The sequence below is a fragment of the Macaca thibetana genome, chromosome 16 (genome assembly GCF_024542745.1).
Source record: "Macaca thibetana thibetana isolate TM-01 chromosome 16, ASM2454274v1, whole genome shotgun sequence".
In the NCBI taxonomy this organism is placed as follows: domain Eukaryota; kingdom Metazoa; phylum Chordata; class Mammalia; order Primates; family Cercopithecidae; genus Macaca; species Macaca thibetana.
This window is the reverse complement of record NC_065593.1, coordinates 2,716,446-2,732,467: the sequence shown is the minus strand read 5'-3', so window position 1 is coordinate 2,732,467 and position 16,022 is coordinate 2,716,446. Positions and strand designations below refer to the sequence as shown.

Below are 16,022 nucleotides of genomic sequence, written 5' to 3'. Positions count from 1 at the left end.
TCTCTCTCTGTCTCTTTATTCTCCCTGTTTTTAATATATTTGTCTTAAATATTTCCTATACATACATTTATAGCAGTATCAGGCTGTTAGAATTTTCGCCTTTAGCTCACGGTAACCTCCACCTCCCAGGTTCAAGTAATTCTCCTGCCTCAGCCTCCTGAGTAGCTGGGACTACAGGTGAGTGCCACCACGCCCAGCTAATTTTTGTATTTTTAGTAGAGATGGGGTTTCACTGTGTTGACCAGGATGGTCTCCATCTCTTGATCTCACGATCTGCCCACCTCGGCCTCCCAAAGTGCTGGGATTACAGGCATGAGCCACCGCGCCCAGCCAGAAGTTTTGGTTTTAAACATCAAACATAATTTAGAAAAGTCAAGAAATGAAGGAAAGCTTATTATATTTACAAGTATTTTTGGTTCCTTCTTCCTTCCTGATATTCCAAAGTTTCGTTTATTGTTTCCTTTCTCTTTAGAGTACCTCCTTTTGCCTCTTTTCCATATAGTTCTGTTGGTAATACAGTTTGCTGGTTTTCCTTCATTTGAGAATGTCTAGAGTTCTTTTTCGTTCTTGAAGGATATTATTGCTGGGTATAGGATTCTGGAGTAACAGTTCTTTTCTCTCAGCACCTGAAAAGTTTGTGTGTCACTTTCTTCTGGTCACTATGTTCTAATGAGAAGTTGGTTGTCATCTGAATTGTTTTTCAAGATTTTTTGTCTTTAGTTTTCAAAAGTTTAATCATGATATGTCTTGAGATTGCTTTGGGTTTATCCTATTTGGTGTTTGCTGGACTTCTTGAAGCTGTGGGTTTATGTCTCTGACCAATTTGGGAAGTTTTTAGCCATTGTCTTTTTGAGTACTTTTTTAGTCCTACTGTCGTTCTCTTTTTCTGGGACTTTATGACATAAATGTCAGATCTTTTTTTTTGAGATGGAGTTTCACTGTTGTTGCCCAGGCTGGAGTGCAATGGCGTGATCTCGGCTCACCGCAACCTCTGCCTCCCAGGTTCAAGTGATTCTCCTGCCTCAGCCTCCCAAGTAGCTGGGATTATAGGCATGCACCACCACGCCCAGCTAATTTTGTATATTTAGTAGAGATGAGGTTTCACCATGTTGGTCAGGCTGGTCTTGAACTTCCGACCTCAGGTGATCCACCCACCTTGGCCTCCCAAAGTTCTGAGATTACAGGTGTGAGCCATTGCGCCCAGCTGATCTTTTATTACAGGTCCATGGGATTCTGTTTTTTTTTTATTTTCTAGTCTTTTATATTTTTATTTTTTAGAGGGTCTCACTATGTTACTCAGGCTGGTCTTGAACCCCTGGGCTCTAGTGATTCTCACACCTTAGCCTCCAGAGTAGCTGAGACTGCAGGCACATGCCACCATGCCCTGCCTCAGTCATTCTTGTCTCTGTTGTCCAAACTGGCTAATTTCTGTCGTCTACCTTCCAGTTCACTGATCGTTTCCTTGGCCTCCATTACTATTTTCACTGTAACTTCCATTCTGCTATTGAGTATATCCAACTGAGTTATTAATTTTTTTTTTTTGAGACAGGGTCTCTTGCCCAGGCTGGAGTGTAGTGGTGTGATCACAGCTTACTTCAACCTCTGCCTCCCAGGCTCAAGCAATCCTCCCACATCAGCCTCCTGAGTAGCTGGGACTACAGGCGCATGCCACCATGTCTGGCGAATTTCTTTTTTGTATTTTTGGTAGAGACGGGAGTTTTACCAAGTTGCCCAGGCTGGTCTTGAACTCCTGAGCTCAAGTGATCTGCCTACTTCAGCTTCTCTAAAGTGTTGGAATTACAGGTGTGAGCCACTGCCCCCAGCCCAACTGAGCTTTTTAATTTGGTTATTGTATTTTTTAAGTTCTAAAATTAGTTTTTGGTTCTTTTTTTTGAGACAGAGTCTGGCTCTTTTGCCCAGGCTGGAGTGTAGTAGTGTTATCACGGCTCACTACAACCTCCACTCCCTGGGTTCAAGTGATCCTTATGTCTCAGCCTCCTGAGGAGCTGGGATTACAGGCGTCTGCCACCATGCCAGGCTAATTTCTTTTTTTTTTGAGATGGAGTATCGCTCTGTCCTCCAGGCTGGAATTAAGTGGCATGAGCTCGGCTCACTGCAACCTCTGCCTCCTGGGTTCAAGTGATTCTCCTGCCTCAGCCTCCCAAAGTGCTGAGATTACAGGCGCGAGTCACCGCACCTGGCTGCTAATTTTGTATTTTTAGTAGAGACGGGATTTTGCCATGTTGGCCAGGCTGGTTTCAAACTCCTGGCCTCAAGTGATCTGCCTGCCTCGGCCTCCCAATGTGCTGGGATTAGTCATGAGACACTATGCCTGGCCTTGGGTCTTTTTTTATACCTTCTATTTTTTTGTCAATACTTTCTTTATTTAGACTTCTTGTTTTTTATTCCACACATGCTCTTAATTGCTGCTGGTAGCACTTTTCTGATGGCTGCTCTAAAATCTTTGTTACACAGTTTCAGCATGTCTGTCACTTGGTGTTCGCATCTGTTAATTGTCTTTTTTCATTCGTATTGAGATTTCACTGGTCTTTAGTGTGGCAAGTGGTTTCTGATTGGAATCTGGACTTTTGGATATCGTGTGTGAGATTCTGGGTATCATTTAGGTCTTCTGATTTTGCTGGCTTCTCAGGACTCTGGCAGGGAAAGTGGTGGTGCTGGGGCTCGTTTCTGCTAGGTAAGGGTAGAAGTCTAGATTCCCCACAGGGCCTGTGTGTACCACGTAAGGTGGTCCTTGTTACCCATGGGTGGAAGTGCTCCCTCCATTTCCTCCACTGACGCCAAGGAAAAATAGCATCATTCTCATTGGGTGATAGTGAAATTCCTGACTCCACCAGGCTGCCTCTGATACCACTGCAATGGAGAGGGGAGGGGCGCTTCTTTACTGCTGGGTTGGGGGTAGAAGTCCAGATTTCACTCTCCACTGACTCTGGCAGTTGCTTCTTACTGCTGAGTGAGGGTGAAAGTCCCAGCTCCCTATTTGGCCTTCTGTGAAAGCACCCCATCAGGTTTGGGGTGCCTCATTATAGCCTGGCAAGCCAGGAAGTACAGGCTCACCACTCAGCCTTTACTCATGCAGCGAAAATGTGGCGGAAATATGGGCTGCGGCTTTCCTGCCTGTGTGGCTGGAGTAACGCAGTTATTGTCTAAATATTTTCTCACTCACTAGGTTGCCCTTTTCTTAGTCCTTTGACTAGGGAGAGCTGACGTTTATTGGAGCTTTTTTTGTCTTTGCCCACTGGCATTTTTGGGTCACTGCTTCTCCAGCTACAAATCTGGAATAATAAGGCAAAAAGAATGCCCAAGGAAGCCACCACCATGACGTTCCTCAGGTCCTGAGGTCCCTTGCTAGTCTGCCTTCTCTCTACCTTTTAGAGTCTTCTCATTTATTTATTTATTTTTTTTGAGACGGAATCTCGCTCTGTCGCCCAGGCTGGAGTGCAGTGGTGTGATCTTGGCTCACTGCAAACTCCGCCTCCCAGGTTCACGCCATTCTTCTGCCTCAGCCTCCTGAGTAGCTGGGACTACAGGCATCCGCCACCACGCCTGGCTGATTTTTTGCATTTTTAGTAGAGACGGTTTCACCATGTTAGCCAGGATGGTCTCTATCTCCTGACCTCATGATCCACCCATCTCAGCCTCCCGAAGTGCTAGGATTGCAGGTGTGAGCCACCGTGCCTGGCCAGAGTCTTCTCATTTTTTCTTTTTTTTTTTTTTTTTTTTTTTAGACGGAGTCTCGCTGTGTCTCCCAGGCTGGAGTGCAGTGGCGTGATCTCGGCTCACTGCAAGCTCCGCCTCCCGGGTTCACGCCATTCTCCCGCCTCAGCCTCCCAAGTAGCTGAGACTACAGGCGCCCGCCACCACGCCCGGCTAGTTTTTTTTTTGTATTTTTAGTAGAGACGGGGTTTCACCATGTTAGCCAGGATAGTCTCGATCTCTTGACCTTGTGATCCACCCGCCTCGGCCTCCCAAAGTGCTGGGATTACAGGCTTGAGCCACCGCGCCCAGCCTCATTTTTGTTTGTATGTAACATCCAGGGGTTTTAGTTGTGGGTAGTAGAAGGAGTATAATAATCCACCCTAGTGGAAGTGGAAGTGACAACGATATGTTTTGATACTTTTTTTTTCCTTGAGACAGGGTCTTGCTCTGTCATCCAGGCTAGAGTGCAGTGGTACAACCACGGCTCACTGTAACCTCCATCTCCTGGGCTCAAGAGATCCTCCTACCTTAGCCTCCTGAGTAGCCAGGACTGCAGGCATGTGCCACCATGCCCAGCTATTTTTTTCTTTATTTTTGTAGCAATGGGATCTCCCTATGTTGCCAGGTCTGGTCTCTAACTCTAGGGTGCAAGTAATCCTTCTGCCTTGGCCTCTTGAAGTTCTGGGATTACAGGCATGAGTTACGGCGTCTGGCCTTGATACATTTGTTTTTTCTTTCCCACTGAATACCAGAAGAATATGATGAATTTTCTGTTGACTTTCCCATCTAGGTGGACTTTTAGTAACCTCTAGAGTCCTCAGTTTACTTCTGTCACCCATGTGTTCACATGGGGATGGATGTGGTAGCCTTTTGCTCGGTTTCTTCGGCTTTTGTCAGTGATGTTTGTCATTCATCTGTTCAGTTGTTTATTGAGAACCTATTGTGCTGGGGCTGGTGAGGCCTAGGAGGATGCCCTGTAGGAGTGCATGTGTAGCATCAGATGTTTTTTATCTATGCTATGTTATTTGATCTTTGCAGCCTTGGAAATCAGCAGTTATAATCTCTCACAGATGAGGAAACAGACCCACAGAGATGAAGGAACTTTTCCAAGGTAGTTCCGCCAAATGTTTCCTTGAAGGTGGTTGTGCAACTATTTACTTCCAAGAATGTTTTCTGTAAAAGTGATTAGGGGACTTGAGTGTTGGCCAAATATGATGGAAACTGGGCCAGGTGCCGTGTCACGCCTATAATCCCAGCACTTTGGGAGGCCGAGGCGGGTGGATCACCTGAAGTCGGGAGTTTAAGACCAGCCTGACCAACATAGTGAAGCCCTGTCTCTACTAAAAATACAAAATTAGCCAGGCATGGTGGCGCACGCCTGTAATCCCAGCTACTTGGGAGGCTGAGGCAGGAGAATTGCTTGAACCTGGGAGGCAGAGGTTGCAGTCAGTCAAGATGGCGCCATTGTACTCCAGCCTGGGTGACAAGAGCAAAACTCCGTCCCAAAAAAAAAAAAAAAAAAATTGACTTGCCCCTCTCCACTCAATCTTTACTGAGTACATATTTGAGTGATGCTGTGCCAGCCATTGTGGATGTGGTGGTAACCAGTGCAGGCATGACTGTGTTCCCATGGCACTTGCAGACTGCCCTCATGTGCTCTTTGACTGGTGGGTCAGTTGGGTAGATTGCAACAAAAGAGCCAGTCTCTTTTTTTCCCAGTTTCAGTAATCGAATCCACATAGATCATACTACATTAAATGAATGTTTTAGAGGCCGGGCGCGGTGGCTCACGCCTGTAATCCCAGCACTTTGGGAGGCCGAGGTGGGTGGATCTCCTGAGGTCAGGAGAATCGCTTGAACCTGGGAGGTGGAGGTTGCGGTGAAGCCCAGATCGTGTGCCATTGCACTCCAACCTGGGCAACAGGAGCAAAACTCCGTCAAATAAATGAATGAATGAATGAATGAATGAATGAATGAATGAATGTTTTAGTATGGAGATGAGTGCTACAAAAGGCTCAGTTTTTGTATGGAACAGGTAGTAAAATAACACAGTCAAGGCTTAGGATTTTAGTCTGTGAGTTTAAGGTATTGTGAGTGGGCCAGGCTTGGTGGCTCACGCCTGTAATCCCAGCACTTTGGGAAGCTGAGGTTGGAAGATCATTTGAGCCCAGGAGTTTAGGAACAGTCTGGGCAACATGGTGAAACCCCATCTCTACCAAAATTACAAAAATTAGCTGGGTGTGGTGGCATGTGCCTGTAGTCCCAGCTACTCAGGAGGCTGAGGTGGGAGGATCACTAGAGCCTGGTAGGTGGAGGTTGCAGTGAGGTGAGATCACACCTCTGCACTCCAGCCTGGGTGACAGCCAGACCCCATATCAAAACAACAACAACAAAAAATAAATAAAAAATAAAAAGTAAAAAGGTATTGTGAGCAAGAGCTCTGTCGACATGGCATCGACACAGTAAAGTCAGTTCTGGCTGTCTCGTATCCCATAGCTATGTGATGGTGATTTTCTTGTATTCTGATGTCCTGATAAACACATTCACCCAGACTTCGAGCAGAAGATGGCAGTTTCTGGCTCAGCCACATGCGAATTTTGATCTGATTATTTCTAGTTCCCCCTCCAAGTTTTTCATTTGGCAGCTAACTTTAGAAAATAGCTGTAATCAATTTAGAAGTCAGACTGGGGCTGACTTTTATCAGTCAGGAAGGTATTAAATTAGCAGTCCAAGACATGAGCTTCCACTTGTGCCTTAGCCAGTCTTTGTGAGAACCTTGATCAAGGCTATCTCTCCAAGCCTCAGTTTCCTGGGGAAAACACCTGCTTGGCTTACCTTACAGGGTTAATAAGCATCAAAGAACTTACTGAAGGACTTTATAAATTAAGTACCATTATGTAGAATGGTGGTGGTTTATTTATTTATTTTTTGAGACAGGGTCTCCCTCTGTCTCTCAGGCTGGAGTGCAGTGGTGCGATCTCAGCTCACTACAACCTCCGCCTCCTGGATTCAAGCGATTCTCCTACCTCAGCCTCCTAAATAGCTGGGATTACAGACGTGCGCCACCATGCCCAGCTAATTTTTGTAGTTTTGGTAGAGATGGGGTTTCACCATATTGGTAAGGCTCGTCTCGAACTCCTGACCTCAAGTGATCTGCCCGCCTCGACCTCCCAAACAGAGTGTTGGGATTATAGGCATGAGCCACCACGTTTAGTGGCTAGTGGCTTTAGAATCCTGAAGTTATTGATGAAGAGGTCTGTCTAAGTGCAGAGCTATTGTTTTGGTGTTATTTGACAATGAGCAGTTGTTTTGACTAGAAGGGATCATCTGAGAAAGTGATGCTTTTGTAAGGAACAGAACTTGCTTGAATAAGTTGTTTGAAATTGTTTTCTCAGAATAACTGAGTGAATAGGAAACAAAAGAATAGCTGAGGCCCTGTGTCTTGTTCTTTCTCACCCACGATGTAAATTAACTCATTATCGTACAATCAGGATCAAGTTGCTTTAGAATTCCTCTGTGACTGTCAGTGCATGAAACAAAATGACACATCAGAAACCATCCTGATTCATTTTGGAATCAGAGGGGAATGCAAAGTATCTGATTAAGTTTTATGGAGTATCCAGAAACTCCCATTGCTGTGCAGGTAATGATTTTGTTTATTTTTTATTTTACTTATTTATTTTTTTTGAGAGAGTCTTGCTGTTGTCGCCTGGGCTGGAGTGCAATGGCACGATCTCGGCTCACTGCAACCTTCACCTCCCGGGTTCTAGCAATTCTCCTGCCTTAGCCTCCCGATTAGCTGAGATTACAGGCGCCTGCCACCATGCCTGGCTAATTTTTTTGTATTTTTAGTAGAGACAGGGTTTCACCATGTTGACCAGGCTGGTCTCAAACTCCTGACCTCAGGTGATCCACCCGCCTTGGCCTCCCAGGGTGCTGGGATTACAAGTGTGAGCCACCATACCCGGCCATGATTTTAGTTATCTTAAGGGCATTGTGTTTTGCAGAGGTTGGTAGAATTGAAATATTATTCTAAGAATTGGCAAACCTCCACAGATCCCAGATGGAAAAGACTTCCTTAGAGGATAACTAACAGGTCAGTTATTTGGCACCAATTTTGTCTGCAAAGCCAATCTTGAATTTCAGGGAGGAACTAATAATCTATGTGATGCCAACTCTTTTGAAGACTCTGCCCCATTGTTCTGTCTGAAATTTTTTTCTCTTGAGAATTTTTTTTTTTTTTTTTGAGACGGAGTTTTGCTCTTGTTGCCCAGGCTGCTGATGGCACAATCTCAGCTCACCGCAACCTCCGCCTCTTGGGTTCAAGTGATTCTCCCTCCTCAGCCTCCCGAGTAGCTGGGATTACAGGCATGTGCCACCACGCCCGGCTAATTTTTTTGTGTTTTTAGTAGAGACGGGGTTTCTCCATGTTGGTCAGGCTGGCCCCGAACTCCCGACCTCAGGTGAGGTCAGGCCTCGGCCTCCCAAAGTGCTGGGATTACAGGCGTGAGCCACTGCTCCTGGCCATTCTCTTGATAATTTTTTAAAAACGATTTTGATTTTTTTTGTAAGGACGAATTCAAAGTTATGTGAATACTAAATCTTAAATCTTGGGATATTTATCAAATGTTATTAAAATATTCCCTGTTTATGATGCTCCCTCTTTTCCCTAAGGACAAATATTCTGTCTTACACACACACACATAGATAAATATATTTTGCTGACTTTGCTGTTTTTGACCTGAACAGTCCTGCTCCCATGAAGGTTTATCATCTTTTCCTTGGAAATATAAATTAAATTCCTTATAGATAGGACCAGACCAATAAATGTTTACTTATGTGTGTCTGAGATTGTTTGTTTAGTTGAGACAGGGTCTTTCTCTGTTGCCCAGGCAGGAGTGCAGTGGTGCAATTATAGCTCACTGCAGCCTTGACCTTCTGGGCCCAAGCGTTTCTCCCACCTCAGCGCCCAACCACAGGCATGCACTACCATACCCAGCTGATTTTTTTTTTTTTTTTTGAGACGGAGCCTTCCTCTGTCCCCCAGGCTGGAGTGTGGTGGTGCAATCCAGTATCTGCCTACTGCAACCTCTGCCTCCCGGGTTCAAGCGATTCTCCTGCCTCAGCCTCCCGAGTAGCTGGGACTATAGGTGCGTGTCACCACACCCAACTAATTTTTTTATTTTTAGTAAGAGATGGAGTTTCACCATGTCGGCCAAGATGGTCTCGCTCTCTTGACCTTGCGATCCGTCCACCTCGGCCTCCCAAAGTGCTGGGATTACAGACGTGAGTCACTGTGCCCAGGCCAGTTAATTTTTTTTTTATTTTTATAGAGTCGAGGTCTCCCTGTGTTGCCCAGGCTGGTCTCAAACCCCTGGGCTCAAGCCATTCTCCTGCCTTTATCTCGAAGTGCTGGGATTACAGGTGTGAGCCATCACCCAGCTTCAAAAAGTATCTTGAAAAATAGAATGATTTAAGCATGAATTTTTTGTTTGTTCATTCGTTTTTCAGTAGAGATGGGGTTTCACCATATTGGCCAGGCTGGTCTTGAACTCTTTGTCCTAAGTGATCTGCCCGCCTCAGCCTCCCAAAGTGCTGGGATTACAGGCGTGAGCTGCCGTGCCCAGCCAAATTTAAATTTTTTGAAATAATTGCTAACACTGTAGCAAAGCTTTCCTTAGTTGTGTAGTGCATACAGGAAACCTGGTTGATGTGAAATTTCTAACAGCTCATAAGAGTCTACATACTAATAGTATTTAGTATTTTCTAGTGCCCTGCTCTTCACATGTCATGTAAATGCCTTGGCTGTATCTAGTATAGATAGTACTAGTGGGATTCAGTATAACCCCTGATTTTTGTTTGTTTTTAGTAATTCTTGTGAGCAGTTAGATAAGAACTTGCTTTGAATTTTTGGTGCTGGTAAGCCAAGACTGTGAGAACTTGTTGGATTCTTAAACACTTGAACATTTACCATGCATTAGGTGTTGAGGATGGAAGAAAGAGTAAGACTCAGCATGGCCCCCAGGAATCAGGTCCAGTGAGGGATGCTCTGTGGCCAGGGACCTAATGAGATAAAGTATAAGGTGGCAAGGAGGAGGGAATAGGTTAAAAGTAAAAAGATGGAAAAATAATATACTGTGATAACATTAGTTCTTTAAAAAAAAAAAAATCTGGAGTGGCTGTATTAATATCAGACAAATCGGAGAAAATAATTTTGCCACAGTTGAAGGTCTTTTCCTTATGATAAAGGGGTCAGTTCTTCAAGAGGACAAAACAGTTCTAAACATTTATAAACTAAATGACAGCACTTCAAAGCATATGAAGCAAAAACTGATAACTGCAAGGAGAAATAGATATATCCATAATGATAGTCAGTGATTCCATTATTCTTCTCTTAGTAATTGATAGAATAAGAAGACTGAAAATCATTAAGGATGCGGGAGACTTGAACAACCCTGTCAACTTGCTGGATCTGACTGACAGTCATAGCACACCATTCAGGGAGAGCAGAATGTATGTTCTTTTTTAGTGTAAACACTTACAAAGATCATATTCTTGTGAGCCATAAAATAAGCCCCAAATTTAAAATTATGCAAGCCATACAAAATATATTCTCTGACCACACTGGAATTAAGAATAATTCTAATAACAGAAGTATCTTTGGAAATGTCCTGAATATTTAGTAACTAAATAACATACTTTTAGATAACCCATAGGTCAAAGAAGAAGTCAAAAGTGAAATTACAAAGTATTTAGAACCAAATGAAAATGAAGACACAGCACAGTGGCTTACGCCTGTAATCCCAGCACTTTGGGAGACCAAGGCCGGCGGATTACCTGAGGTCAGGAGTTCGAGACCAGCTTGGCCAACATGAGATGAAACCCCGTCTCTACTAAAAATACAAAATTAGCCGGGCATGGTGGCACACACGGGAGGCTGAGACAGGAGAAATCACTTGATCCGGAGGCAGAGGCTGCAGCGAGCCAAGATCACGCCACCGCACTAGCCAAGATCACGCCACTGCTCTCCAGCCTGGGCGACAGAGCAAGACTGCATCTCAAAAACAAAACAAAACAAAACAAAAAAAGCCAGCTGCAGAGGGAAGAAGCTCCTGCAAGAGGCCACAGAGCCAGTGGATGGGAGGCCTTGAAGCCAGCGACAACCCACTCTGCCGAGCTGCTGCTTTTGCATCGCGCCAAGGACACTCATGAGGACCATGATACTTCCACTGAGAATGCAGATGAGTCCAACCATGACCCTCAGTTTGAGCCAATAGTTTCTCTCCCTGAGCAAGAAATTAAAATGCTGGGGGAGCCAGGCGCGGTGGCTGAAGCCTGTAATCCCAGCACTTTGGGAGGCCGAGACAGGCGGATCATGAGGTCAGGAGATTGAGACCATCCTGGCTAACACGGTGAAACCCCGTCTCTACTGAAAAAAAAAACAAAAACTAGCCGGGCGAGGTGGCGGGCGTCTGTAGTCCCAGCTACTCAGGAGGCTGAGGCAGGAGAATGACGTAAACCCGGGAGGCGAAGCTTGCAGTGAGCTGAGATCCGGCCACTGCACTCCAGCCTGGGCGACAGAGCGAGACTCCATCTCAAAAAAAAAAAAAAAAAAAAAAATGCTGGGGGAAGATGAAGAAGAACTTTTAAAAATGTGAATGAAACTGTTCTGATTTGCCTCAGAGAAGGATCTCCCAAAATGGAAGGAGTGAGGCATCGGCGACATCAAGCTCCTGAAGCACAAGGAGAAAGGGACCATCCGCCTCCTCATGCAGAGGGACAAGACCGTGAAGATCTGTGCTAACCGCTACTTCACGCTGATGATGGAGCTGAAGCTCAATGTGGGTAGTGACCATGCCTGGGTCTGGAACACCCACGTCAGCTTCGCCAACAAGTGCCCCAAGCCAGAGCTGCTGGCCATCCGCTTCCTGAATGTTGAGAATGCACAGAAATTCAAAACAAAGTTTGAAGAATACAAGAAAAAGATCAGAGAGAAAAGAAAGGATCAGGCAAAAATGATCATGCCGAAAAAGTGGCAGAAGAGCTAAAAGCTCTTTCAGTGGAGGAGGAGACCAAGGAGGATACTGACGGAGAAGCAATAAATTATCTTATTTTATTTCCTTTTCTTCCCTTTCCTTTCCTTTTCAGATTTTACCCTGCCCCTCCTTTCGGTGTGTTTTTATTCTGTTTCATTTTTACAAGGGATGTTATATAAAGAACTGAATTCAACAGTCAAAAAAGAAAAAGATTAAAGCATGAATCAATGAAATAGAAAACAAAAACCAGAAAAAAGCTAAAAAACTGACTCTTTGAGACAATCAATAAAATTGATAAACCTTTATCCAGACTGGTTAGGAGAAAACAAGACACAAATTACCGTACTACTGTACCAAGTGTTGTTGAAGATGTGGAGGGACTGGATCTCTGATGCTCTGCTCATGGGCCTGTAATATGGTATAACCACTTTGGAAAACAGTGTGGCCTTTTTTTTTTTTTGAGATGGAGTCTTGCTCTGTCACCCAGGCTGGAGTGCAGTGGCTCTATCTCCATTCACTGCAAGCTCTGCCTCCTGGGTTCACGCCATTCTCCTGCCTCAGCCTCCTGAGTAGCTGGAATTGCAGGTGCCCACCACCACGCCTGGCTAATTTTTTTGGTATTTTTTTAGTAGAGACGGGGTTTCACTGTGTTAGCCAGGATGGTCTCAATCTCCTGACCTTGTGAGCCACCGCACCCAGCCTGTGTGGCCTTTTTATAAAGAATTAAATATACACCTACTATATGATCCAGCCATTCCACTCTTAGGAATTTATCAGGAGATAAGAAAGCATGTGGCTGGGAGCGTAATTCCAACACTTTGGGAGGCCGAGGTGGGCAGATCACCTGAGGTCAGGAGTTGAAGACCAGCTTGGCCAACATGACAAAACCCCATCTCTACAAAAAATATGAAAATTAGCCAGGCATGGTGGCACATGACTGTAATCCCAGCTACTTGGGAGGCTGAGGCAGGAGAATCGCTTGAACCTGGGAGGTGGAGGTTCACGCCACTGCACTCCAGCCTGGGCAACAGAGTTAGACTCTGTCTCAAAAAAAAAAAAAAGAAAGAAAGAAAACATGTGCCCATACAGAGTATCTGTGTATGAATGTTCACAGCAGCTTTGTGACAACCAAAAACTAGAAACAACCAGAAAACTCAGCAATACGTAAATGGATACACTGTGATCTATTCACACAGTAGAATATTACTCAGCAATGAAAGAGAATGAACTATTGATGTTATTCCATGGATGAATCTCCAAAACATGCTGCGTAAGATAAGACAAAATGGCCAGGTAGCTCATACCTGTAATCCCAGCACTTGGGGAGGTCGAGGTGGGAGGATCACTTGAGGTCAGGAGTTCGAGACCAGTCTGGCCAACATGGTAAAACCCCATCTCTACTAAAAATACAAAAATTAGCCAGATGTGGTGGTGCATGACTGTAGTTCCAGCTATTTGAGAAGCTGAGGCCAGAGAATCACTTGAACCCGGGAGGCAGAGGTTGCAGTGAGCTGAGAAATCCCGCTACTGTACTCCAGTCTGGGCAAAAGAGCAATACTCTATCTTTAAAAAAAAAAAAAGACAAAAGACAAAAGCAACTTTATGATTTCATTTACACGAAATTCTAGATAGGTAAAACTATGGTGACAGAAAGCAGATCAGCCGTTGCCTGGGGCCGGAAGGAAAAATCACTAAGGAGCATAAGGAGATGCTTGTGGTGATAACGTTCCTTGTCTTGATTGTGCTGATGCTTATATGGGCACATATAGCCTTCAGAGCTCATGAAATTATATACTTTAGATACGCACAGTTTCTTGTATTTCAATTTCACCCCCCTAAAACTATTAAGAAATTTGTGCTTAATACTTTGGTGAGCATTTTATGCCCTTTGCCCCATGTGGTTGGTTCTCACTGGTAGTTAGGCAGAGGCAGGTAGAATTAGCAGCTTCAGGTGAGACAGAGCTGAGCGCAGTTTCCTTCACTCAGTCAGGCTCTCCCGGCCGGTGGCTTGTTAAGCCTGGTCTGTTAGACCAGGCCAGGCCGCTGCCCTTCTTTGGTGCTGCCGCCAAGGGAAGTGTTTGGCGTGTGGGGTCTCTACAGTTAGTCCTGGGTCCTAGTGTGAGGCTGTTTTATTCTCTCTTTTCTTTATTCCTTTGGGAGACAACATTCTACTTATGTTCTCTTAATGTTTTGTCCCCTAAGCATTAGCAGAACCCAGGGCTGCATGAGTTTTGAGTTTGTGTCTGGTGTTTTCCCTCAGGGCACAGTCTTTTGCTGAGCGCCTGCGCCTGGGAATTGCAGTGATTCATGGAGAGGCGCAGGATGCCGAGTCGGACTTGGTGGATGGACGGCATTCCCCACCCATGGTCAGAAGTGTGGCTGCCATCCACCCCAGCCTGGAGATCCCCAGTAAGTGTGCTGCTGCCTCTTTCCCACTTTCCTCTGATTTTAAGGCTGACTAAACTGTTGTGTGTGTGGTTTTTTCCCTCATTCTTCATTTTTTTTTAAGTTGTCAAAGACTGATTAACACCTTTCTTGGCCGGATAGTAGCGAATGCACTTCTGATTACCTTGTAAATTGCAGGGCCCTTTAGAAGCAGTCCGTCCTTCTTTGCAAGACCTGTGAAAATGTTTGGACTATCGAGACAGTTACGATGCTTCAGGGAAGTCCATTCATTCATTCAGCAGTATATCCTAGAGTGTAGTTGAACATAAAAGCAAGAAGCTTTTTTATGTACAAAGTTATTGACTGTGATGTTGTTTTTAATGCAAAATATCAGAAAGGTTTAAATGGTTTGCCAGAGGGTAGGGCTTGGTAAATTCTATTGTGTCAGTACAGCTAATTATGCAGCCCTTTGAAATAATCAAGACTATCTGGAAACAAGAGAAAAATCTATGGAATATATATGAACAAGGCAGAATGCAAGATTGTATACCTATTTGTCTTAGTTCAGGCTGCTATGACGAAATACCTTAGACTGGGTAATATAAACAACAGAAATTTATTGCTCACAGTTCTAGAGGCTGTGAAGGTCAAGACAAAGGCGCCAGCACTGACCTTGTGATGGGCTGGGCACGGCGGCTCACGCCTGTAATTCCAGCACTTTGGGAGGCCGAGGCAGGTGGATCACCTGAGGTCAGGAGGTCGAGGCCAGCCTGATCAACATGGAGAAACCCCATCTCTACTAAAAATACAAAATTAGCCGAGCGTGGTGGCACATGCCTGTAATCCCAGCTTCTCAGGAGGCTGAGGCAGGAGAATCGCTTGAACCCGGGAGATGGAGGTTGCGGTGAGCCGAAATCACGCCATTGCACTCCGGCCTGGGCAACAGGAGCGAAACTCCATCTCAAAAAAAAAAGATAAAGGCGCCAGCAGATTTGGTGTCCATTGAGGGCCTGTTCCTCGCAGATGGTACCTTCTTGCTGCATCCTCATATGGTGGAGAAAGGTGGAAGACTCCCTCAAGCCTCTCCAACAAGGGCACTGACACCCTTTGTAGAGCCAGAGTCCTAACAAACTAGTCACCTCCTAAAAGCTCTACCTCTTTTTTTTTTTTTTTTTTTTTTTTTTTTGAGACGGAGTCTCGCTCTGTCGCCCAGGCTGGAGTGCAGTGGCGCGATCTCGGCTCACCGCAAGCTCCGCCTCCTGGGTTCACACCATTCTCCTGCCTCAGCCTCCCGAGTAGCTGGGACTACAGGCGCCCGCCACCTCGCCCGGCTAGTTTTTTTGTATTTTTTTTTAGTAGAGACGGGGTTTCACCGTGTTAGCCAGGATGGTCTCGATCTCCTGACCTCGTGATCCGCCCGTCTCAGCCTCCCAAAGTGCTGGGATTACAGGCGTGAGCCACTGCACCCGGCCTCTTTTACATTCTTTACAAGATGGCCAGGCTGGAATATTTGGAAATATATTTTCCAAATATTTAAGTTCTACTTCCCCTTTGATAATAAATCTCATCTTTAATTCATCTTCTTGGATTTTAGTATAAGCAGTCAAAAGCAGCCATGCACCCACTCTTTTGCCAAAGATTCTATTTCACTGCCCTTTTTTTTTTGAGATGAAGTCTCACTCTGTCACCCAGGCTGGAGTGCAGTGGTGCAATCTCGGCTTACTGCAACCTCCGGCTCCTGGGTTCAAACAATTCTTGTGCCTCGGCCTCCTGAATAGGTGGGACTACAGGCACACACCACCATGCCTGGCTCATTTTTGTATTTTCAACAGAGATGACATTTCACCGTGTTGGCCAGGTTGGTCTCAAAACTCCTGACCTCAA

The 16,022-nt window shown here is 45.2% G+C and overlaps 1 protein-coding gene and 1 pseudogene across 7 annotated transcripts in view; both read left to right on the top strand.

The window, feature by feature from the left end:
- The window catches only part of PRPSAP2 (phosphoribosyl pyrophosphate synthetase associated protein 2), a 76,559-nt gene that overhangs the window by 44,619 nt on the left and 15,918 nt on the right, over window positions 1-16,022 (top strand). For all 7 annotated transcript variants that reach the window (XM_050763935.1, XM_050763934.1, XM_050763937.1 and 4 more), the window contains one exon: window positions 14,014-14,162. In XM_050763935.1, coding sequence (XP_050619892.1) covers window positions 14,014-14,162 — 149 coding nt within the window. The remainder of the gene's footprint in view (window positions 1-14,013; window positions 14,163-16,022) is intronic.
- LOC126939058 (ran-specific GTPase-activating protein-like) lies at window positions 11,370-13,347 on the top strand (annotated as a pseudogene).